Source organism: Hyaena hyaena, unplaced genomic scaffold, assembly GCF_003009895.1.
Source record: "Hyaena hyaena isolate Hyena2069 unplaced genomic scaffold, ASM300989v1 scaffold_20, whole genome shotgun sequence".
NCBI classification, from domain to species: domain Eukaryota; kingdom Metazoa; phylum Chordata; class Mammalia; order Carnivora; family Hyaenidae; genus Hyaena; species Hyaena hyaena.
The window spans coordinates 1,980,579-2,005,766 of NW_024080652.1; the positions used below are offsets into that span (position 1 = coordinate 1,980,579).

General features: G+C 53.6%; 1 protein-coding gene across 1 annotated transcript in view; it reads right to left on the minus strand.

Moving 5' to 3' along the window:
• The window catches only part of IQCE (IQ motif containing E), a 43,267-nt gene extending 18,089 nt beyond the window's left edge, over positions 1 to 25,178 (minus strand). Inside the window, exons 1-14 of the mRNA XM_039226144.1 lie at positions 25,058 to 25,178; positions 19,497 to 19,544; positions 18,138 to 18,183; positions 14,818 to 14,946; positions 14,146 to 14,280; positions 13,197 to 13,267; positions 8,950 to 9,063; positions 8,774 to 8,824; positions 5,545 to 5,615; positions 4,545 to 4,617; positions 4,256 to 4,305; positions 2,722 to 2,885; positions 1,378 to 1,433; positions 110 to 309 (exon numbers count right to left, since the gene is read on the minus strand). Coding sequence (XP_039082075.1) covers positions 110 to 309; positions 1,378 to 1,433; positions 2,722 to 2,885; positions 4,256 to 4,305; positions 4,545 to 4,617; positions 5,545 to 5,615; positions 8,774 to 8,824; positions 8,950 to 9,063; positions 13,197 to 13,267; positions 14,146 to 14,280; positions 14,818 to 14,946; positions 18,138 to 18,183; positions 19,497 to 19,544; positions 25,058 to 25,093 — 1,244 coding nt within the window. The 5' untranslated portion in view covers positions 25,094 to 25,178. The remainder of the gene's footprint in view (positions 1 to 109; positions 310 to 1,377; positions 1,434 to 2,721; positions 2,886 to 4,255; positions 4,306 to 4,544; positions 4,618 to 5,544; positions 5,616 to 8,773; positions 8,825 to 8,949; positions 9,064 to 13,196; positions 13,268 to 14,145; positions 14,281 to 14,817; positions 14,947 to 18,137; positions 18,184 to 19,496; positions 19,545 to 25,057) is intronic.
• Positions 25,179 to 25,188: the final 10 nt, after the last annotated feature.

Genomic DNA, 25,188 nt, shown 5'->3' on the forward strand with positions numbered 1-25,188 from the left:
AAAACATAGGGCTTTTGAACCACATAGAACTAGGTCAGCAATTACTAGCACTTGCCAGGAGGGCGACCCCCTGCGGGGCGCAAGGTGCTGGCCGTGCTGCGCAACCTACTCTTTCTCCTGCAGCTGCCCCTGCAGGGCATTCCGCTCGCCTCTCAGGCTCCGCACCGCCTCCCGGAGATGCTCGCTCTCCTGGTGCCAGTCACATCGCTGCTGCCGGGGCACGGCGGAGCTGGACGCAGACTGCACCGGGCCATCTGACTTGTCTGCTCCAGAGGCCTGTGGTTTGGGGCCTTCCATCGAATTTACTTTCTGGGGGCAACACAGGCATTTGTTAGATTTCTTGTTTTATGTGGCGGTTATGAAACCCAAAGAAGAAACCAAGCCCGACGGAAACTGGTCTCAGGCATACATTTGGGCCAAGCTCTGCGTGTGACCCCATAAGCCGAGCCGGAGCCCCTCTGCCAGCAGAGCCCAGCCTGCACGGCAGGCGCAAGGCGCCATGAATGACACGGAACAGAGGACACATGGGAGGCAACTTTGTAAGCTGTTCTTCTCGGTGCTCATCAAGACTAGTATGTTTAGGATTTCTGAATTTTCGGCCTCTGTGCTTTTAACCTTATGTGACAGCCCAGTTTTGCTAGCTAAGAGATACTGCCTGAGCACCTTCGGCTCCCCGTGATGGCGGGTCCCTCAGCTGAGAGAGCACTGCCCACTGCGCTTTGGAGCCAACTCTGCCTGACCTTCTTTCCCAACAAGCTTTATTCTCAAATTACCCATGGTATATAAAACTCAGGTTTTCTGCAGTGTAAATCTGTAGTTATTTGATTTTTCCTTCTAGGTGTAGTCTGCTCAGCCAACCTGGGGACAGCTCTCACTGCTTTCCCAGACCAGTCAGCAGACACGGACTCTTCTGACCCACTCCAAAGGAATGGACTGAGTACTGACCAGTGGAGTGAAATCAAATATGAAAATCCACATGGCAGCTATGGGGAAGTATTAACCTCCCCAAGTTTCTGGTGGATAAACAGAATTTTCTGATGACTCAAACATTCAGGCCGGGGAGTGACATGTACGCATCAGGCTGGGTTTCTGGAAGACCTTAGGATGCGCATCCATCCCTGGTCACACACGGAGTCCAAAACCACGGGCCGTGTGACTGTGGCTTTGCCGCCCGTGACACCAGGAACAGGAACGACCGTGGGTCTCATACAGACCTGCTCAGAGTGTGCTCGTTCCCGTCATCAGCACCGTGGCACGCGGGGGACAGCCACTACGCATGCGCTCACTGCGAGCGTTCTGTCCCCACTTTATAAGCGGCCCGGCTTCTCCACAGTGGGTGGGTCCTAAAGGACCGGCTGCTGAGGGTGCACCACTCACTTTTTCCAGCTCCGTGATCCGTCTGAGCAGCCGGGGCTTACTCCACTCCACGTAACCTGATGGAAGAAATGGTTTTAAAAGACAAACTTTGCACAAATCCCAAGGGCCCCGTCAGCCCAGACTGCCTGTCTCAACATGGCCCGTGAGCGTCCCCATTGGCAGGCTGGTGAGACGAGCAGAAAGGGTGCCTCCCCGTGAGGGGTTCTGTGCCCCACACTGTGGAGCTGGCCGTACCTGTGGCCTCCTCAGCCCTCAGTGGGACATCAGCACCTGGGCCTGCACTCCAGGCCAAGACAGAAATTCTCAAGGTCACACAGAGTCCACACCTGCTCTGGCCTCTGCCCTCCTCCACTCCCAGAACTTCCTTCCCCTGTGCTCTGAGCTCCATTACCATCTGCGCTTGCCCTCCGCACCCTGCCGCCCTGCTGCGTCGCACCAGGGGCTGGACCCGGGCCCTCCTCTCCCCTCCTTACCCACTGGTGTGCCGAGTCCCACCCTGGCCATCTGCTTGCTGCTGACCCCCTGTGGGGGGCTCTCCTGCTGAAGCCTCTGTCCTAAACTCACGGATGCACCCACCTCCACCGCAGATTTGACACACCCCTGTCCCCAGACCTGCTCTTCCCTCCATCACTTCTACCTCACAGGGACACCCTGTCCTTCCAGCAGCTCAGATCAAAGTTTTGGAAGCTGGCTCCTCCCTTCTCTGAGGCTACACCAGATATCCAGGAGGGACGTCTCACCCCTGTGGCACCACCATGCCTGGGGCCACCAGCAGCCCCCAGGGGGACACCGCGGAAGCCTCGTCTTCCCGCCCTCTTTCTACACATGGTCCATTCAGTGCTTCTCACCCCTGCCCCAACCCGCCTCCAGGCCGGCCCCACTACTTCTGCCATCATTGCCAACACCCTCCCACTGCCTACGTGTGCTGGGCACACTGGCTGTGAGCACAGCTATCCTCGAAAACCCTACTCACAGGTGTACGCCCCTGCCTCCGACACCTGCTGTCCTTCCTCTTTAGTTGGCTGCATGGCACTTGGTGCCACCAGATCCATGATTGACCTGCAGGCTTCTCCCTCCCAGTACGATGTCGCCTTTTGTCCATTATCCTCCCCCACTAGCTGCAAGGGTGCTTGGATCACAGCAGGTGCTACTTAGATCTTGGAATAAATTTTAGGGTTGCCCAGCAGTGTACTCATCTGAATTTCTGGCAACTGAAAGAGGGCCCTGGGGGTTGAGAGGGAGGACCAGACTCTCCTACATCTCGCCACCTGCATCTTTCCTCAAAAAGCCCGCGATGTGACCTCTCCTCGAGTGCCCCTCCACAGGTGGCTCCCGGGCCAGTACCCTTGATGGTGGAGACAGTGGGGGAGTTGCTCAGTACACGGTCCAGGTCCTCCTTCAGGCTCTGGTTCTCCTCAGTGAGCTCCTGGACACTCCGAGACAAGCTCAGGAGGGCGCTGCTCACTCTCTTCTGCCTCCTGAGGCCCGTCTTCTTCTCCCCTGGAGCCCTGGGAACAACAAAGCCAAGGGCTCCATTTGGGTTTCTACGCCAGCTGAATAAATGCCTTAAAAGAGGGGCCACCACACGCCACCTGTGGGTGCCTGTCCGTGGCTCAGAGTGCCCTCTGCAGATATCTGCAGTGGAACCAGGAACCCTGACTTTGAACTACAAGTGAGCAAACTGCTATCCCCCAAACAGAATTCTATGCTCATTCATAAACCTACAAATCAAAATACTGTGTTCGATGCTAGCAACACATTTGAAATTGTATTCCCAAAACGTTTGTGAGAACTTAACTCTCTCATTATGTAAATAGCTGTATCATAGCTGATTTGCCTCTTATCCCACAAAGTCTGAAATAGAGCCAGTCCTCGTTCAGATTCTGTATCTGCAAATTCGTGTGCTTGCTAAAATTTACGTGTGACCCCTTCATGGTGGTCGGTGGTCATTCAGGGCCAGAAGCTGGGTGCTGGAAGGCCTGAGGGGCAAGTTCCTGGCAGCTGGGGAGGGGGGCAGGCAGCCGGCTCTGCTCTCATGGCCCTTAGGCTTCACAGCCTACTGAGTACGTGCTTTTCACATGTTTGTGCTTTTTGTTGTGAGTTCACAATTTAAAGCGGCCCCCTTCACACTGCCCTGCGATCCTCTCGGGAGAAGGCTGCGATGGGCCTCGTGAGAAAGCCTGTGTGTGAGACACACGAGTGGAAACGGGTGGTATGCTGACCAGTGGGGGACACTTCTGCCACCCGAGGCGCACAGGAAGCTCCTCTGCACACACCCTGGGAGCGACGGTGTAGCACACACCACACCCACTCAGCATTTGCGGACACTTTACAGAGTGTGCCTGCTTCCAACAGTGCGCAGTGACTGTTGGGTACGGAAAGTCTGCCAACCCCAGAAAGAAGAAACGGAAGGCTGTGCCTGGCTCGGGCGAACGCCTGATATGTTTTCACAGCACAGTGCTGAGGCAGTGACATGGCCAAATCTGTGAAAAGGGAATCTTCGAGATAGGGAACCCCTGATGTCTCTAATAAACTTCTTCGGGGGAAATGAACTTGTACTTGGCACTAAATGCCTTCTGAGTAAGGGAACCCTGCTTGGGACAATGGCGCTTTCTAATGCTAAGCTGGAAGCTGTTACAGAGCAGGAATTAAGGTATCGGAGCATGGGGAGGTGAGCATGCTGTTAGTGGCCAGCACATGGCTCTGCGGGGACGTGCATAACCTTCCCAGATGGAAACACGCCAACTCTAACCATAACAGAGAGACGCAGGTGCGTGTACTGCTCCAAAGAGAAGGGCAGTACATGCAGTTCCCATGGGGTGTCTGTGCTACTTGTGGGACCAGACATGAAACACGGTTCCCAAGGACATGATCGTACTTCTTTCCTGCAGTCTCGGAGCTCGCCAAGAGAGTCTGGAGACGGTGAATCTGCAAACATCAAAGCATGGTACGTTACGGTACAAAATGAGCATGAAGACCACCTTCCTCTGAAAAAGCTGTAATCAGATTCCTTATTCCTGCCCGGGGGGCAGAAGTAAGCCTGAGTTGCTGGGATTCACATTCAAGCTCAGACAAAATGGGAAAGCAGGGTCCCCAGGTTTGGTGGGGCGCCCACCCAGGTCAGCAGCTGACTCCCCACCCCCCTGCCCCCCACGAAGGGCACGCACCTCCTCATAGTACGTCTCCATGGCGATCCTCATCTCCTCCAAGTTAGTGGTCTTCATATCGGTCTGCAGTTTGCTAGAAACCCAAGTTCACAGTTAACAGGGAAGCACCCGCACCACGGGGGCAGAGTGAGAACAAGAGTGCTTCCCAGGACGTCAGCAAAGGAAAGGGCTTGCAAAAGAGAGGCGAGCTGGGTGGAGACCTACGGAGAATGCTCCCAGCCACGGGCCCCCTTCCATGGGGAAACAGACTCCCTAAAGCTACTCCTCACTAAGGAGGAGGCTATCTGGAAGAGGCAGAGGACCTGCGAGGTGTGGGGTGAGAACAGCCATGTATGGGGGCGGTGGGATGAGGGTCCTGTAAGGAAGGAGCACTCCCCTCCCCCACTCAGCATCTAACAGACTTCAGATAAAAAAGGGCTAGCAAATCAAAGTGCAGAGTTCAGCATGCCGAAATACAGAAGAAATCAGCATGACACAATTTTTTACAAGGGACGATTTCAGCAAAAAGTGCAGGGGGTGGGTAGAGGAATGGAGAAAACATGCGGGGAGAGAAAGTAGAAACAGATTCAGGCGCCTCTGGGCAGGACTCTGCTCTGCGTCACATCACCGGGACCACACGGGACCAGGGCGGGCCACTGGGGTCCCAGCACCCACAGACCCACAGGGAGATAATACGTGATCCACACAAAGCCGAGGAGAGAAAGCGTGGCTTAAATGCAACAGGAACAAGAAAAGATGAAAGGGAAACACTGTTCCCCAGTGACATTTGGAAGGTGGCTAATACCTGCTTTCATAGTTTTGGTACAGAGAGGATGCTGGGACAAGGGACATTGGACTGAGGGTGGCAGGTGGGGACTAGAGCTGCAGTCTGAGCAGACACGCCTACTGGGTGTGAGGCGAGTGGCCATGCGTGTGGGCTCCAGCCGGCCTACGGCAGGGCACGGCCGAGGAGACCCTCCGGAGCCCCCCGCCCCCCATCCCCCTACCAGTGCGTCCGTACTTGATCATGTGGTCCTTCTCCTTGCACTGCTGCTCCAGCTTGAGAATCCTCTGCTTTAGCCCATTAATGACCTTCCAAGTGAACACCCGCACGTCAAGCTGACTGCTTCCACGTCCACAACCGCTCCCTCCCTCCTGTCCCCAGGCTGGGTTAGGTGTCCCCTGCCAGCTGGTCCTCCCTCACTTAGTCGCTGGCTTCTTCCATAGTCCCTAGGCACAGCGAAGAGAGGGCCCAACTGTCCCACTCTCAATGCAGGGGTGCAGGGCAGGGCAGGGGCAGAGTCTTACCCCCCCGCCCCCATTCCATACTCAGAACAGACAGACGCATGGCCATCACTAGCTACAAAGGACAGCTGTATCTGCAGTACCCCCTAGGGAGTGAGCAGAGCTGATCCTGGAGGCCCGGCACCACCCGGTGGGGCATGGAGGACTGCAGCCTTCATTGTCCCTTCTGTCTGTCAACCTGCCACTCAGGGAGACAGCACCCTTACGTTCCTATGGCCAAACACCCTCTCAGATGGGTTTTAAACTGATTTTACATTATATTTAGTAATACATGAATACGTCTTCTGGGAAAAAAGTTAAAACACATATCAAACTATGCTCCTCGTCCTTACCCCTCTCAACTAAATATTGTCAACTGAATGTGTTTTCTCTAGACGTCAGGTGGGTGTGTCCCCACTGACATGACATTCAGTTGTTTGCAGAAATGGCATCCTGCCACCCAGTCAGTAACTTGGATTTTTCATGCCGCACGTGGTCTAGACGGTCCATCCCCGTGGGGCCTCAGTCCTGCGTTATTCTTGCCCCGCTGTCATGCAGTGTGCACACCCTCCACGATCGATGATCTGTAAGTTGCTATTATGATCAAGACTCAGTAGAGATCAGCCCTTCTTGTGCCAAGTGCAGACGTTTCTTGAGGGGAGGTGCTCCCCAGCACGAGTGCTCCCCGGCTCTGTGCTCCCCGGTACAATGCTCCCCAGCACGAGTGCTCCCTGGCACAATGTTCAATCACAGGATGCAGCAGCTCAGAAGGGCGGTTTGGCAGCGAGTATTAAGGTGGAAACTGCACACACCCACAGATCTAGAATTTCTACTCTCAGTCAACTTTCATTACAAAACCCGAGGTGTCTGCACAGCTAAGTCAAAGGAGCGTCTGACTCTTGATCCTAGGGTCATGGGATCGAGACCTGGGTGGGGCTTGGCACTGAGCACAGAGCCTGCTTGGGATTCTCTCTCTCTCTGCCCTTCCCTCACTTGCGCTCTCTCAAAAAAGAAAAAAAAAAAACGAAAAAACCCACAGCATCAAAAGAGAAATGCAAAGCCCTTTGTCTAAAGTATGCATTATTTACAAAGTTCTAAACCCTCACTCAATCACTTAGGCATTTCTGAACACAGCTATACTCATTTATATTCTTAAATTTTTTTTTCTGAAAATGTTTTTCATGTGGCATTATTCAAATTTTAATGGTTTCTCCTCAATGTTTCCCCCCAAATTGGGCAGCTATAAATATCCTTGTCTGAAAGGCTTTTTATTTTGGAGTCTTTCCCTGAGACACAGCCCGAAAGAGAGTGGTACTGGGCAAACGGAAGGCACAATTTCACAGGCCATTCCTCTGCTCGGTCACGCCCACCTCAAACACAGTGTCTCAGCTCTGAGCATGACCGGGTGTTCTCAGCCCTGCTGACACTGGTTTTGATCATTTGTGTTTATCCTGCTGGTTTAAGGCGTGAGGTTTTACTCAAGGTGGCTTAGGACAAGGTCTTCTCTCCAGTATTGACCACTGGACAAACGGAACCACGGCAGATGCCGCCTGGCCTGCGTGGTGCTTGCAGATCCACTACAAACCCAATTTGGGCAAATCTCTTAACCTCAGTTTCCGGATTTTAAAAATGGGGCATGAGGGGTGCCTGGATGGCTCAGTCGGTTAGGCATCCGACTTCATCCTTGAGATCATGATCTCATGGTTCGTGGGTTTGAGCCCCACACTGGGGTCTCTGCTGTCAGCACAGTGGCTGCTTTGGATCCTCTCCCTCTCTCTCTGCCCCTCTCCCCCTCACACTCAGTCTCTCCTTCTCTCAAAAAGAAATAAACATGGAAAACAAATTAAAAAAAAAAATGGGGAGTGAGGGGCGCCTGGGTGGCTCAGTCGGTTTAAGCGTCCAACTTCAGCTCAGGTCATGATCTCAGTTCGTGGGTTTGAGCCCCACATCAGGCTCTGTGCTGACAGCTCAGAGCCTGGAGCCTGTTTCAGATTCTGTGTCTCCCTCTGTCTCTGACCCTCCCCTGCTCACACTGTCTCTCTCTGAAATAAATTTAAAAAAATTTTTTTAATTTAAAAAATAAAAATAAAAACAGGGAGTGAGTCCCTATCACAAAAAATCCAATAAGATTATGTACAACTGTTCAATGTCTAAGAGTTGCTGTTAATCTAAAACCGATGTTCGTGTGGAAACACTCCGATTCGTCCTCCCTCCGTGAACAGGGCCGGGGTTAACCGTGCGCAGGGCGCTGACCATGTGCTTTCTGTACAGGTGCGCCTGGGCTTGTGCGTCGTATGGACCCATGTCCTTCCACTCCTGTCGTATTGATCCGGCTCCCCCACAGCCCCATGTGGTTTTGTTGCAAACCTTATGTCATCAAACCCAATAATCACACCATTGACGTGACTTAATTCCTTGGGTTGAATAATCTCAAAATTGCATTCCTTCCAGTTCTCTTTTTGCATTTCATCTTTTGTCAGGCAGAGTGCTTCCTTGACTCAGGAGGCTTATCGTGGTACATTTTCCACCTGCGCAGTTTACGGCCGCAGCGCTGAGTGCAGAAGGGTCCCAATGCCCGGCACCTTGCTTCACCCGCCACCTTCGTGTCATGCGGCCCCGTGGCAGAGCTGGTGTGTGTGCTAATAAGCCGAAGGCTTTATCTTAGTCCAAACTTGCTTCCTCAGTGTCTCTGGTTCAGTGTGCTAGACCGTGACCGCTTCTCCACTGGGCACCTTCTGCCCTGCGCAGCCTGTGCAGCCTCCCCTCACGCCCCCCAGCAGTGCCCACAGCGTCTTCTGTGAACCCTCCGGCTCCGTGGATGGTGCTCTTAGGGACTCTTGGGCCCTGACTCCCTGTCACTCGTCTTGCACGACTGCGTTAGAGGAAAGGCGTCCCTCAACTCTGGGCTGTTCTGAGATTCAGATTTCCGCGGGAAGGTTATCGGTCCTGCTGGAGACGGTACTCACCCAGCCAGCGTCGGGCCTTTTCTCTGCCAGAGTCCGAACAAAATCCGGGCCCTGTGGTAAGCAGATGGAGACATGAAGACATGGGCCGGCGGCCTCTCCCCACTGCAGCCTGAGGAGTGGAGCCTGCGCCGTCCCTGCCCGTGGCCGGGCGCTGCCACTGCGGGGCCACAACTCACTCGGGATGTGTCTAAGAGCTGCTCGATCTGCCGGTCCTTCCTGCTGTTTTCCTCCTCTAGGCGCCGGAGCTTTGTCCTCATGACGTCCACATCGCTTTTCTGCATGTGCAGGGACTGGGAGGAGACAGAAGCACACACACACCCCGTGCACATGCGTGCACACGCGTGCACACGACCATCCAGGTGAAACACCAGACGGAGCAGACCTTGTAAGGTAGCCCAGTTCCCGGTCAGGGTGCTGTGCGCAGCGAGGGGGGAGGGAGGCAGATGGTGCCCAGGGAACAGGGGAGACCATCCCATGCGACTAGGAATGCCCCCTCCCTAAAGGCACCTCTACACAGAAATGCCGCTCCGCAAATCCACACTTCTGGAAAGTGCTATCTTCCACGGCCACCTGAGGGAGCCCACATCCCTCACAGCACGTGCCACCAAAACGCATCCAAGGCTATCGTCCACCTAAAACTCCTGACCTCAGTTCGGGCTCTGGGGGTGAGCGCAGTGGCCCTGCCAGTTCCCACCAGTCTGCCGTGAACACAGCGGGTAGCTTGGGGGGGTGTTTTTTCACGGAACTAAATCGATTCAATTCCACAACTGCCCTCTCTTTAGAAATCTCTCCTCCCTCCTATTTTGGGCTTCGGTCGTCCGTTTTAGGAAATGGTGATGGTAAGGGATTTTTAATTTTTGTTTCCATGTCCTCACTTGAAAAAGCCTTCTCCCAGTCCATGAAACCGCAAGGCCTAGAGAGTAAGAGGCTTGGATGCGCTCACAAGCCCACGCAGGGTAGCCAGGGCACTTAACCATCAGCATCAGCCTGCATCTGAACTCACCAGTTATCCTGAAATGCCCTTCTCCTTCCGGGACTCACGGGGTGTGGGAGAGAGACAGTGCCCGAATGAACCCAGCCTCCACCCCCAGCAAGCTGACTCGCTGTGTGCACTGCACGGAGGCCTGGCAGGGCAGCGCGGGCCCGACCGCCACATTGTTCTGGGAGACGAGGGGCCCTGGCACTCGCTGAGTGTTTCATGAGTAAGTAAGTTCATGCAAGGCTGTTGAGAAGAAGATATCTAATTATGGGAATTCTGCTTCCGGAAACAGGGTACACTCACTGTTCCCTATGCCTGTAGCCATGCACACTGTATGTAAGACAACGTAAGAAGGCGCAAAAGGGTGGACAGAAGACAGGCGAGGCGGGGGCTCAGAGCCCCCCATTTTCCTGCTGCCTCACATGTCCTAGACCGAGTGTGGGGGAAGCCAGCAGCCTGGACAAGCCCACAGGCGCAGACAGGGCAGGGGCAGCCTAGCCAGGCAGAGAGTGCACAGGAGGTAACTGCTCCCCACAGGTAGACACTGCAGAACGCAGCGTGCCTCACCCCTGCTGGTGAAGGCTGTGTGGGCAGCCGAGGCGGAGTGCCTCACCCCTGCTGGTGAAGGCTGTGGGGGGAGCTAAGCCCCCACACCTGCCAGGCTGTAGTGAGGTACCCTGCCCGCTCCTTGCAGGGGGTTCTGGTTGGGGGAGAGCGGTGGTCAGAAGAGGCCTGCTGGAAGTCAGGACTTGCACTTCGAGGGGTAATGAGGCCACACACACAATAAGATGGAAGACTTACACCCTACCTACCAAAAATTACATTAAATATAAATGATCTAAACAAACCAACTAGGAGACAGAAAGTGGCACAGCAGATTAAAAAACACGCCCAACCATATGCTGCCTACAAGAAACTCGTTTTAACATGATGTGATAGGAGGTCGAATAAAAGGATGGGAAGACAGATGCTATCGAAGCACTAACCGAGGAGTGCAGCAGCGCTGGTATTAGTACCAGACAGAGCAGACTCGGGGAACAGAAATGACACAGTGACAGTGACTCTAAAGGTTAGACATGTGACTAAACAGGTGGAGCTCCTGCCACAGGGGGGCCTTCAACACCCTTCTCTCAGCAACGAGAGAGCAGCCAGACAGCCCGCAAGGGTGCCAGGGGATCCCCCCTCCGCACCCGGGCCGCCTGCCGTCACACTCCAGGCCACCCAGCAGCAGGGTGCGAGCTCTCTTCCAGTGCCTGTGGCTGCACAGCCAACCTTCATGCACTCAGAAGTGAGATGACACAGTGCATGTTCCACAGCCACGCTGTGGGCCAAACTACACGTCAGCAATGAAGACATCAGGAAGATCTCCAAACTCAGAAACTTAACGGCCAATCCCAAATAATCGTAGACCAAAGGGTCTTAAGGGAAATAGCACTCAAAACACAGCATCTCAGACTTTTCAAGACACGGCTGCTGTGGGGCTGAGTGGAGTGCAGGCTGTCCTGGCAGGGTCCCACAGCATGACGCTGAGTGGAAAAAGCCAATCTCAAGAGGTCACATGCTGTATAATTCCATGTATGGAACATTACAGGATGCCAGAATTACAGAGATGGGCAGAACAGTCAGTGGCCGCCAGGACTCAGGGATGGCGAACAGGGTGGGAGGTGGGTATGACCACGAAAGGCAGCTGGACGGGCAGCCTGGTGGCGTGGGGCAGCGTGTGTGGTGACTGCAGTGGCAGGGACATGGGTACACACACACACACACACACACACACACACACAGAGCAACACGGCGTGGAACCAGACACGTGCACTGTGTCCACATCTGTGTCCTGGTTTCGACAGCGCGTTGACCACTGTGGGAGGCAGGTGCAGGGGACCCGCCGTGCCATCTCGGCCACTCCCCAGGACGCTCTGCACCTGTGGCATCTCACGGAGTGCCGGCACAGAAGCACTCACTCAGGCACTGTGCTGACTCACAGCCACTGCATGAAACCATGCCTTTATTATCCCCATTTTTCAACAGGAAACTGAGGCATGAGACTTGCCACAGAAAAACAGCTCTGAAGGTCAAGTTCCCAGAGCGACAGAGTCCTGGAAATGAAGCTCTCCTCCCCCCACATTTAGAAGCCTCAGCTGATTTTCCTCTAAGTTCATGATGGGAAGTTTGAGTAAAGTTGCTATCATTTTACCCAGGGACATTTCTAGCCCCAAGAAGATTCAAGACTGCTACTGTGGTGGCGGTTCAGAGTTCAAAATAAGGGCTCTCTCACAATAACTCGGATAAACAGCTGTCCAACGTTTGCTTGAAATTCCTAAGGACAGGGAGTGCGGGCGCACCAGCAGCACCTTCGCTGCTGGACAGCTCCCGTGGCTGAGCAATCTCAATCTCTTGATGGCCCCTGACATTGGAGCATCTTGTCTGGACCACAGAAGGGCTGTGTCTTGTGCAAGGGGCCTAGGCTGGGTGCTCCTTGGGTAAGATGGTTCGAAGGCTCCTCACCATGGCTGTGCTCGGGGTGTGCTGGCTGCCCACGTCCCATGTAACCTCTGGTGCCCAGGCGGGCCATGGCCCTCCAGATGCGGAGGAAGTGAACCCTGGCTGCTTCTCCAGGGGCATGAGAATGCACATGGACACTAAGAGTGGTGTGGCGGCAGTGGTTCTGGTGAAGGTGATAAGGGTGACGATAATCTATTCCAGCGTAATTTATCCTATAAGGAGTAGGAGGTAGGACAGGACAGTAAAAATAGCCTTGGCCTTGGGAGGCAGGTGGCCTTGGGGGAAATCCTCATTCTGCTACTGGGAGCCATAAGCTCCCTCAGACTCCCATAGAGACCCACTGAGCTAGGGAGCATGGAGCATCTGGTTAGCACCGAAGAGTCACACACGTGGGAGGCAACGATTCCAGTGACACCAGAGGCCCGTCTGATGCTAGATCCCTGAGCAGAGGGACTGTGACGTCAGCCCCGTCTTTCCCATTCTGTGTGCCGGGCTGCTGGAGCAGGGCACAGGTGCTCCTGAGGCAGCCTCTCCTGCCCCAGACACTGGTGGGCCTCCCAGCTTCCAATGACAGGGCTGGAGTTTAAACTCAGGTGCTCCTCGGGGTGCCTGGGGGCTCAGAAGGTTAAGCGTGCAACTCTTGATTTTAGCTCACGTCATGATCTTGAGGTTTATGAGTTTGAGCGTTGCTTCAGGCTCTGCGCTGACAGCGCAGATTCTGCTTGGGATTTTCTCTCTCTGTCTGCCCCTCCCCTGTTGTGCACGCACACGCATTCTCTCTCTCCAAAAATAAGCTTAAAAAAAAAAACAACTCAGGTGTCCCTCTAGAGCTCATGTTCTTTCCATATGGACACATCTTGGTACTGATCCTGACTTTGCCACCCATCGTTACAGAAGGCTCTTCTGGTCGAAAACCAACAAAGGACAGACAAAAATAACTACCTTCTTCAGCTCAATGATCTCGTCATACATGTCTTCTTTTTCTCTGTAGATAGGGGTCCTGGGAGCATGACCTGGAGGGGGATACGCAAACGTCTGAAAAGGTCACCTGAACAGTAGAAAGAACTCTTGGCTGTACCTTAAGAAAATCCTGGAACTTTGATAAAATTACCCTTTAAAAAAAGGAAGGTAAAAAAGAAGAGCAAAAGTATTTCACCATTTTTAGCCTGACTATGATCCTTCCCCCAAACATAAGGGAACCAACACCGACAGCGATTAGAAAGGCAAAGCAGCAGAAAACTGAAACGTGTGAACACATAGCTTACTTGCAGGAGAAGAGAAGAAGGGGGTCAGAAGGAGAAGCGATATGTTTAGATTTTAAATCACAAACAAAGCAAAAAGACAGAGACAAACAAACAGCAGCCCTTCCAACGCTGACAGAGAGAGGTGGAGAAGCAGACTCCCATCTCTGTAGCGCATGTGATATACTGAGACTGCAATATTTAAGCCCAAAGTAGAACTCAGAGCCAGCGCACGCAGGAAGGGGTCAGCTCAGGGGTCATGGTGACGGGCTCACCATGCTCCCTGCAGAGCCCATGAGGACAGCCATGAGAGCCAGGGAGGAGATGTGGGGAAAGACCGACAGGAGGATGGAGACAGGAGATTTGGGCCTTTCTCTCTGTGCAACTGTTATATTTCTGATACTGTCCATCTGATGATCTCAGAAAGCCTCTGAGTCAGGGGGGCAGGCCTGACTGGATCCTGGGGGCACGTCACTGTCACGTTAGGAGAGCTACATTCTAGGAGGCAGAATGGACTTGCAGGGTCCCGGCCTTCTCTCCACGCTCTCGCAGGGACAGAGCCGGGACAGGAAGCCCAAAATCTCACATCGTCAAACGACAAACCCCGAGCATTCCCGGACTCGTGGCCTCGTCACCATCGACATGCTCACCGTTGCTGGCAGAATGCCTGAGATTGGACCTCTTCACTCTTAAGGCTGCTGCCAGATAGTCGGGAGTTGTGCTGGGGGGGCTGGCCCATGCATGCTCCAAGGTCAGGTCTGACTTCAGGGGCTGGGTCAGACTTCCTGGTTTGAACGTGCATGGATTTAATATGACAGGTACAGACAAACACAACGGAAGGCTTTGCCTCTATGAATCAACCCTCCTGGGCCGGAGAAAGCTTAAGTCAAGCAGCAGATGGTGGCAATCAGTGAAGTGCTGATAAATGTTCAATAACTGGTTCTCAAAACAAAAAACAAAAAACAAAACAAACAAACAAAAACAATAAAGCCCAGCAGCATTTGCCTATTTCCATGGTATACATTTTCCCACCATGTCCAACGTTAATCTGCCAGTGTGACATCAACCAGCTTACCAAATTCTTAAAAATTTAACAACTTGGGACGAGCCTCCAGGGATAAAGTGTCACATACGCAAACTGTCAGAAACCACACTTACAGATTCTGTATAGATTATGAGGTTCAGTATCTTTGAGAAGTTGAGAAACAGCGCCATTCAAATAAGTCCTATTACAAACTCGGTCTGAAATCCCCATGCACGATTCCTAAAACTCCTTCAGGACTGGAAAGGCCTCTTGGTTGGAATAACCACGAACAACGTACCTTGCTTCGAGCTTCCCAGCCACAGCTTCTGTGGGGTCAAGGACATTCTGGTACCCAGAGGCACGCTTGCTGCTGTCCTCACAGATCTCCAGGATGCCACTTTCCTCGGTTTAGAGTGATAAGGTGACTCTAAAAAGCCAAGAGATGGTTTCAGGGATGCAAGACCAATGCCTCCCAATGTTTGTGCTTTAAGTGACACAAAATCAGTGCAACAGAATGTTTATAAGGACATTCTTACAAAAGTAAAAATGTACAGTATAGACCTATGTATTACATATTACATAGCTATATTACATAGTTTTATATACATAGGTAGTGTATATTTTAAAAAAAAATTTTTTTAATGTTTTTATTTATTTCTGAGAGAAAGACAGCATGAGGAGGGGAGGGTCAGAGAGAGAGGGAGACAGAATCTGAAGCAGGCTCCAGGCTCTGAGCTAGCTGTCAGCTCAGAGCCCGACGCGGGGCTCGAACCCACGAACCGTGAGATTGTGACCTGAGCCAAAGTCGGACGCCTAACTGACTGAGCCACCCAGGTGCCGCTATACTTATAATTCTTTTAAAATTTTATTATAAAGATAAAAAGGAAAATTTATCTAAAAATCCAATCATAATTCTACCAATATTTGATGTTTTCAGATACAGGGGTATTGTTACAGTCACAGCACGGTGAACACACAGTTCTGTCCTTTATACTTAACACTGAATATTTTTCATTTTGCTGTACAGTGATACTAGCAATACTATCTAGAACTTAACTATGTAAAAAAAAAAATCTAGAAAAAAATGAGAAAAAATTACCTTTCTAGGTGTTTTTGATTATGTTATCTACACAAGGGAAATGTTTTAAAGTTATTTTTTAATCTGACTTCGTCTCTTTAATTACTTAAAATAAGACAAATTTAGGCAAGCACTCAATTATTCATAAAACATAAGTAGCAAAGAAATTTTGCTTTCTTTGCTTATAAGTAGCAAAGAAATTCAGGACTTCCTATAGTAAGTCTTGAAAACCTAAGGCTATTATATTTAATTTTTTAAAAATCTCTAAGTTTTCTCCATGGCTTCAAAATTATGGGAAATTTCTCATTATAATTTGGGATGAGAAAATAGATGTGTTAGACCTGGACGCATTTTCCCTCAGCAGGACCACAGCTTTCCGCGCTTGAAGGCCTTCCAAAGTCTGTCCATTTAAGTGCTCCCTTAGGAAGTAAGCTGGCCATCAGGGAAAAGCGCCCCCAGTCACACTTCCCTCCCTGGCCCACGTGAGGGATCGGCGGCTAGTAAGGATCCCTCGGGAAACACGCACGCACACGGACAGAGGCGGGAAGGCAGAAGGAAACAGGAGTCGGGAGATATGCATGAGCATCAAAGCGCTGGGCCCCAGAACCTGGCCAGGCACTAAAGAACAACACCTGTTAAGTGAATGGGACACACAGTGGCAGCTGTCCCAGCCCAGAAAACCAAACAGAAGCACACCTGCTGAACTGGGGTCCCGCAGGCCGCTTGCTACAGGAGTGGAGATGGCTCACCCAGTGTGAGAGGGCTGAGCCAGCCCAGGGAAGGGGGCGCCAGAGTGCTGGGGAGAGGACCCCATAGATCAGGGGAGGGGTGGGGGTGGCCTGGACTCCCAGCATGGGCTGTGGGGAGAAAGCGCTAGGGGAAGCAGGGCTGAGGTTCAGCACCCCTTAACTTCTTGATGCTTCTGGGGCTCTCACAACTGTATGATTACTATTTGAAACACTTGAAATGCTGACAGTCAGTAAAAATAATTAAAGATGTTCTTGTATTTACCTTAGGTGCCTTGTAACCAAAGAGGACTTAAAACAAAGTGGTTCTAGAAGAAGGAACATCAATACCTGCTGTTCACAACAATTCTCCATTCCCCCACAGAAGAACAGGAAGGGCATCAAAAATTCAAACTGATAGATTCTTTCTTTCATTTTTTGCTTTTCGGAGGGAGCACGGAGAGTGGGAGGGAGTGAGAGAATCCCAAGCAGGCTCCGCCCTGGTAGCGGGGCTTGATCATGACCTGAGCCAAAATCAAGTCGGACGCTCAACCGACTCAGCCACCCAGACACCCTGAAAGATTATTTCTTTCTAATGTTTATATTTATTTGTAATATAAAGCAGGCTTTCTTTTCTTTGCCGGAATTTATCTTTCTAATTATGTTCTTCTTGGGCTAATAGGAAAGTCCATGCATATTCTCTGAGCGCGTAGCACACACAGCACAGGAGATGTCTGAGATAGACACATATGTAAAAAACGCACGTACACGTATAACGAAGTCAGAGATGGCCACAGGTTTCTGGGTAACAAAAGGAAGCCAACCCAGGATTTAAGCTCTGCCTAAGCGTAAAACTCACACGTGGTTCTCTGTGCACTAGCACAACGTCAGCACAGCCCAGACGAAGAGCGGCCTGGCTGGCCGTCTGGAATAAGACCCCATCCACCACGACCAAACGCATATGCCCCTACGGTCACGGGCTGAAAGCTAACCCCTGACGTGATGGCGTTAGGGAGTGAGGCCCGCGGGAGATTATCAGGTCATGAGTGGGGCCTCCATGATGGGGTGAGGGTCCCTATACAAGGGACCCCACAGAGCTCCCTCTCCCTTCCCCCATGTGAGGTACAACCAGGCCACAGCCGCCCGCAACCTGAAAGAGGCCTCACCACAACCACTGGCTTGCACCCACCCCAGCCTTGGATTGGGCCTCCAGGACTGTCGGAAGGAAATGTCCATTATTGAGAAGGCGCGCAGCCTTCTACTCCGTGGCTGGGGCAGAGGAACATGCATCGCTGCAACATCGTCCCCGCCAGGCCACCGCCTGCACAATCACGGCCAAGGGCGGGGTCTCCTGCTGAGGATGGGGGACTCAGAACCTGCCCAAAGATGCAGCAGGTCGAGCCCGTGGGAGACCACCCCCCTGCTCAGCACAGCGCCCACAGCGGCTTTGACTCAGTTCCGAGGGGACGAGGCCCTCTGGCCACGGCAGCATCCTGAAGACACAAGCGGATTCAGTGGGGGTGGGGAAGAAGCCCAGGAGGCCAGAGCACTGCGTCTGCAGGAGGCGCCCGGGACAGCAGCCAATCCTCCCACAAGGGCCGCGACAGAAGGTGGGGACCCCAAGAGTGCCGGCTTCCAAGACCCCAACACAAAATGGAGCCAGGTGGTAGAAGTGTCACTTCTTGATAACCTCAAGTGTCCGAAGAAGACATGCTCCATCATTCTCCCAAGACACCAAGGAAGGACAGCTTCTAGAAACCTTTCTCTGGGCTGAACTGCAGAAATCTGAGGTATGAAGGGCCTGGCCATACTTACTTGGTGATGTGGGTGGAGGTTTGTGGGAACTTTTCCTTTTTGCTTTCTGAAAGAAAGAAGAAACAATGTAAAGCATGTTGAGCCTTCTCAAGCAGCCCAATGGCCCCAATCACGAAGCATTAGGATGGGTCGGAGCAGGTGCAAGGGCAGCGAGAGGAGGTTGACTCAGCAGAGACGTGAGTGAAGTCTGAGCCCAGGAAGAAACACCCAGCCCAGCACAGTGACCCGGGAAAGCGTGGTCAGGGCGGTGCTCTTAGTACTCCGGGTGCCTGGGAGCCCTCGGGATGCTACCTAAGAGCACACTGAAGATACATGCAAACAGCCTGTGTTCAAGCACCCGACCGTCCTCAAGCCAGTGCCTGCAGCACCAGGCTGACTCAGGAGGAATAAGGCACGTGCAAACCCCACAGTGTTGGGGGGGAGGTCCCACACAGCATGGGGGCCGTGTTGGAACACCGTCCCCCAGGGCAACCCCGATGCCAGCTGCAGAACTGGGCACAGCCGGGCTCCCCTGCCTGCTGTCACGTGCCCAGGGAGAGGACACACCTCATCGGTTTCCTCCTAGACCAAGGATCCCCCTTCCCTCCCTTCCAGCAGAAGCCATGTGAGGTTTCCCTGGGAGACAAGCTGGATCCCTGCTTCTCCGGCAGCATCTAGGGCCCACGGCCTCAGCGGTGCTGAAGGAAAGCCCCTAATCTGCAGAGGTGTCTCACTGCAGATAGCGGGCCTGTGATGCTCCCCCTCAAGTGCACAGACCGAGGTGGAAGGGAGATGAGCTGGTGCCACGTGCCCTCAGAGCCACGTGCCAAGGCTCGTTGATGACTCCGACTGCTGGACACAGGCACCGTGTGCTTTTCTTTGGTGGCCGTGAAGCTGGCACCCAGCGGGGCTTTCCAGACAGACCAGGTGGGTAGGGCTGAGGGCTGCTTTCCTTTGGGACTCTGCTAGCCACTCTCCCCTTGGGCCACTCCCAGCATCCCAGGGAGCCCAGGGTCATCGTGCCAGGACATTAGGCAGTACCAGGGTTGTGGCTGCCAAAGAGTCTCCTTTCTCCTGCCCAGAACTCTCTCCCTCCCCTCACGTGACTCCAAAACCAATATGCAGGATGGGAGCTTAGAATCTGCCTCAAATACACTCTGCTCACAACTAACTCCTGAATACAAGTTTTAAAATTATAATCACAACCAAGGGCTACTTACACTGACCAAGGGCTCAAAGCTCTTCCAGCGCTGAGTAGCGCCTGGAGTTTGTATTCTAGCTCTAAACGCAACATTTGTGGGGAAAGACCCGCGGCGTGTGGTTGGGCAAGATAATCAGCACTGGGGTGAGTGGCTGCCCCCTGCCCCTGATCATACTCACCGTCTCAAAGTCAGAGTCAAAGGTAATTGCGGACAGACTGTCATCTCCCTGGAAGAAGAGATGCAAACAATGAAATTTTAGGACACCTGCCTGTCCCCCCACAGCCACACGTACAAAGTGAGAAGAGCCCATCCACGGCTACTGAGGCAGTGACTCCAGAAACCTTCTCAGAGTAAGCTCAGAACATGCAAAGTGGGCAGGAGTCAGCCCGACCGGTCGCAGCACAAAGAATGGTGGCAGACAATGGCAGACGTAACACAAAGCTCCACCCGCTGGGGCTGCCTTGTGTCTGTCTGTCTAGCAGCGCCATGTCCACGGGTCTGCTATGTACTGTTGATAAAGAGACTGTTTTGGAGAAAGGGAACGCGCTTCACATTCTTACTCATCTTCACATCAAGGCACGAGGGACCTGGGACTGGACCCTGACAGGAACAAGTCAAAGTCCCTTGAAAACACGTGCATTAATACATGCGTTACTTGGACTCAGAAGGCTTCCTGCCCTGGCCCCGGGGGGTAAACTAAAACTTGTGCCTCCTCATTTCAGTATCGGGATGTCGTTTCCCGAGAGAAGACTCTGTGTTAACTCACTTAGTCAGGTTTAAATCCTAAAAAAAGAGAAAGGAGGAACAAACATTAAGTCTGTAAATGTCTGCTGGGTGGTGTGTTGTTGATTTGCGGCGAGGATGCCGGGAGTCAGGAACTGACGCCCATCGCCCGTCCTGGGAGCCGACAATACCACATGTGGCTGGTGAGCGTGTCTCAGCGAGCCGTGGGTGAGGCTGAAGCCACATGGTGTCGTTGTGGGACTCTGCCACCTTCTGAAAAGCACAAATACGGTCTGAGCCATATGGTCATAGTATAAGCACTTTAAGGAACAATTCTGCCAGCAGCTCGATGTTCCACTGTAAACATGGCTGTGCCGGGGTGGGGTGGGGTGGTGGGAAGCAGGTGAGGTGTCACTGTCAGGACAGGTCAGCCCTCCAGCCCGGAGATCTTAAACGCAGTGTCCGGACTAAAGGTGCGGTGTGACTTGATGTGGGACCAGGGGAAGGTAGTGTGCCCCAAATGAACAGAATCTTTTATCAGCCACTGACAAAGATTTTCTATGTCACTTAACAAGTGGTGTTGTCAGGCACAAAGAGCACCTGACCATCACACAGCATCTTCCGTGAGCAAAGTGTGCGAAAATGACACGCCACATTTAGGAAGGCGAGGCAGCGGGTCCAATGTACAGACCCCATGCCAGGTCAGAGGAGACGCGGTGGCATTTGCGCCGTGGCATTGCGAAGCACACGGCGAGTGTGGACCCGCTGGAAACTGCAGAGAGAAGTAGTGACAACTTTCTCTTGTGGACACTCATCATGATTTTGTGAACAAAATCCTGAAAACTGTTTAATGACCTGAAGGCTCAGCTCCCCGTGTGGTGAACAAGACCAAGTCATCTGTCTCCCACAGGCGGCTCACACACCCACCGTGCCTTCTCCCCAGCAGTCCTGCCTGGACCGAGACCGCAGAGCCGTCCCAGGCCCACCCCTTCAGGCCAGAGAAGACAGACCACAGGCGGCATCAAAAACGATGAACACAGTGATGCCCCTGAGCACGATCTGAGCTGCCAACACTTCTGTGCCAGAAGTTCCCTGGGCATCGGGAGCCCGGGGCAGCCGCAGGCAGGCAGGCGGAGGGCCCTGCAGGGCCCAGAGCAGCATTGCGCCTCCATGCGGGCCGTTGGTCACGCCACTGACCCCGTGCATACCAGCCTCCTTGGCAAACAATGACACGTTCCTCTACAGGATTTTTAAAAGCACTGACTAAACATCGGGAAAAAAGAGCGTGTCTAGAAGGAGACGGAGGAGCCCACTGGGGTTCAGTATGCGGCGTCAGCGGGGAAGGGATGCATTACCTAGGAGGGGTCTTCCAGAATGGGGGCGAGGAGCTCGGGTGACTTTCTCCTCCGCAAACAACCATTTAAGTTGTCATAAAACAATCAGTCCTTTAGGTTTCTGGAAATTGACCTAAGGGCATAGAGCAGTGGAGAAGATTCATTCAAGAAAATCTCCTAAATCTGGGGAAGAACAGTGGAAGTCCGGGCCATCCCTTGCCACCCGTCCCCCCCACCCCCCCGCCGGCTCTGTCCCATAGGGACTACTCCAGAGAGACGGGCTCTAGGTGGTGCAGGCGAGGTAGTGGTGAATGGTGGGGGGGATTCCCCTGCGCCCAGAAGTAGGGTGGAAGCCCAACCCCAGGAGCAGCAGGCTAAGAATTCTAGGTCCCCCGTGCCCTCACCCCAGCTTGCTTGTAGGGCAGAGGTTCCACACAGGGAGGGTCAGGCCCCTTCCCCCGGCCCCTCAGAGCAGGACTGTCACTCCAGGAGACCGTCCCTGCTGTCGGCTCCATCCCTGCTGTCGGCTCCGTGCAGTAGCACAGGGGACTGGCTGTGTTTGTAGTGCATAGTGGAGAATCCCAATGCCCCCCTGATTCTAATGCCAAGTCGAAGACAAGGGTGACGTGGTGGGGAGCCATGACCAAGCCCTCCTGGCTCTGTGATTTCAGCAGCAGGAAGCTAACCTGAAGAACAACCAGAAGTTTAACAGAGCCCAGAAGAGCCTTCCTGGGACCACAGTTGACCTTGAGGGCCAGGAAGGCTGCCTGCAGGCGCTAGACTGCATGCACGCAGCAGCTGGCTTCAGCAGGGCTTGGGAATGCTCCCCACACCGCACCTAGATCGACCACTGGCTGAATGCAACCTCGAAGTCGACACAGGCTGAGCAAGAACCTGCTCAGACACAAGAGCTGTTCCCAGGGAGCCGGGTAACGGCGCAATCACGCATCTCCCGAAGTCCGGAGGGCTGTGTGTGTGTCGAAGGCTGCCCACGCAGCGGGGACGGAGAGGAGCAATGCAAGCTACCAGTCCCTGCCTGCTGGTGGGCAAAACTGTGAAGTCCTGCATTGTGCCAGCAGCCTCCAAGCCACACGCGCACACATGCACATATGCACGCACCGCACACATGCATGCACACACAGTGTGACAGGCCAAGGGGCTGACCCACAGCCTTTGATCAAAAAATGGCTTGTTGGCCCAAGAGTGACCCTTAGGCAGTTAAGCAAAGAGATGCAAACAAGACAAACCTGCAGGGAATCAGAGGCTGCAGTGTGGGGACACTGACTTCAGAGTTAGTCCCGCCAAGTCACTTGCCAAAGCCGAACCGCAAACAAACACAAGTCCCATGGGGAGGGGGGATCACGACCCAGAGTTGCTGTAACATTCTATCTAAATGTCTAGCTTCCAACAGGAAACCAGGAGACACCCAGAGAAATAGCAAAGTGTGAGCATTCTAAGGGAAAAAAGCAACAGAAACTTTTGAAAGAGCCCAGATGATGGACTTAGCAAAGACTTCAGAGCACCCATTCTAAATATGTTCAAGCCATGTTGCTGTGAGGCTGCAGAATGATCTGGGAGTCAGAAGAGCACAGGGGTTGTGAGGGACAGGTCGGGGGCAGGGCTGGAGGGAGAGGAGATCTGAGGTCTGGCCAGGGGGCTGATAAAGAACCTTACCCATCGTAAATGTCTAATAAATGCCCTTATTGTCTTGTTCTAGAAACCGTGAGCTCTTTTTACAAGTGTTGGCTCTTAAGTCACCAGTGGCCCCACTCAGGCTCCACAGCATCCCTGTGGCTCTGTACTGTGGTCAGCGGGGCCGCTTACAGCCACTGCACGGTGGGCCCTCTGGCACACAGGAAGCACTCTGTGAAGTTCACGAGGAAGCCCAGAGGCAGCTCTCTTCCCAGGAACTTGGAAGATTGGACAGAATGGACAGTGCCTACTCTCAAGAGGTTCCTGTCTACCTTAGAACAGATGCAAGCTAGCGGAAAAGCCACAGGTTAGCCTGGACCAGGGGTGTCTCCTGGACCTGGAGAGAGCTTTACAACAATTCCCCCACGAGACCGGACTCCTTGAGACCAAGGCACCAAGAGCCTCACATGTAAGGGGCTTAAATATTTCTATGTGTGAGGATGTTTATAGTAGCACTGTTTCTAGTAGCAAAACAGTGACAAGAGAGTGAAAGCAGGGAAATGGATGAATAAAATAAAGGTGACCACAGGTTAGACTTTTTCAAATCAGGCTCCCGAAAACCTGTGGCTGTAGGAAAACGCTAGCAACAAATTAAATGGTAAAGGTTACAAAGCAAGTTAAATATGGTCTCGATTTTTTTTTTCAAAGGTGGGTGGGAAAAGATGCATCCCAAAAATATTGGAAGGAAATATACCAAACATTGATGAGGTCTTGTGCAAGTAAAGGGACTTTCTAAGTTTTCTCTAATGGTCATGAGGTTTACAATCATGACATAAGAAGTCACTTTCTAAAGATGAAGGGGCAGTAACTGAGTCCAGTGTAGGTGGGCCGGCCTTCCAGATGAGGCAGGACTCACTGCCTGGAGGGACACCCGGGCAAGCTCAGTCTCTCCCAGGGCCCAGCAGCACTGAGCCTCAGCCCTCACTGTACAGCCTGGCTGAGCGCTGGCCTCTCAGTGAGAAGGAAGCCAAGTGAGTAAAATTCCCTGTCTGGAGCCCTCCAGAGGCTTCTCACCCTCCCTACAATAAAATCCAAACTCCCTGCATGGCCTGCATGGCTCCCGCGGCCAGGCTGGTGCCCCCCTTCCACACACACCCCTTTTCCCCAGGAGGTCCCAGCAAGCTTTCTTTTTAGGCTCTGCAACACACCCCACTCTCCCACCTCAGGACCTTAGTACATGCTGGCCCCACCTCTCTCAGGTCTTTACCAGCCTGCCTCCTTCTCGTCCTCATCCAGGGTGTTCTCAGAGCGGCTGCTCCAGGCACCCCATCTAAGGCAGCCCTCTGCAACCCACCTCCATCACGTGGGGCCTGTTTTATTTTCCCCACAGCTCAGTCTCTGAAATGATCTTGGCGCTCTTTTTCCTGCCTTCTCCCCCTACGGGAATGCCACTTATCACCCACGTGGATGTCTCCCCTCCCAGCGGGTAGTGGGCGCACGGGAAACACTTGGGAAAGGCACGAGCTGACAGCACGCTTGCCCTCACCCAAAGGAGTAAACTTGGAGACGCCTCCCCACCCTGCGGAAGCCTTCTCTGATCAGCGCTGGGCAGGGAACTGTTGTTGGCGCAGTAGATTTTCGCCCTGCACACCCGGATGGCTCAGGCCGGCCGCTGCCCCCCGTCCCGGAGGCACGGGTGGGCCAGCACTTTCGCAGTATGCTCCGTTGCCCCGCGGGCCGCGGTAGCAGGTTCAGCACAGGCCAGGGCCTCGAAGGCACCGAGCGGCGAGGGCGCGGCGTCCGGGTGGGCTTCCTGGAAGCGGCGGCCCGTGCACGGGCTGGCGGGGTCTAGGGCCGGCTGGAGGCTGGGTGAGGGGCGGCGACGCCCGGCCGGCGGCACGCGGGCGGGGGCCGGATGGTCGCTCTTATGCGGTAACAATAATGGCAGCTGTCACCCGGTGGCCTCCAGCCGTGTGCCCCTTCCTCCGGCCGGCGCCTGGCCCCCAGAGCCGACGATCTGGAGGGGTCGAGGAGGCCCGCCCGCGCTTACCGTCTCCGAGGCCGGCTCCGCGGTGCCCAGCGACATGGCGGCGGCGCTGCCCGGCCGCCCCTCGGCGCTACGGGCGCGACTGTCGGGCTGTGCTGCTCCGCCGGCCGCCCGGCAGCCCGCAGCCTCCGGGC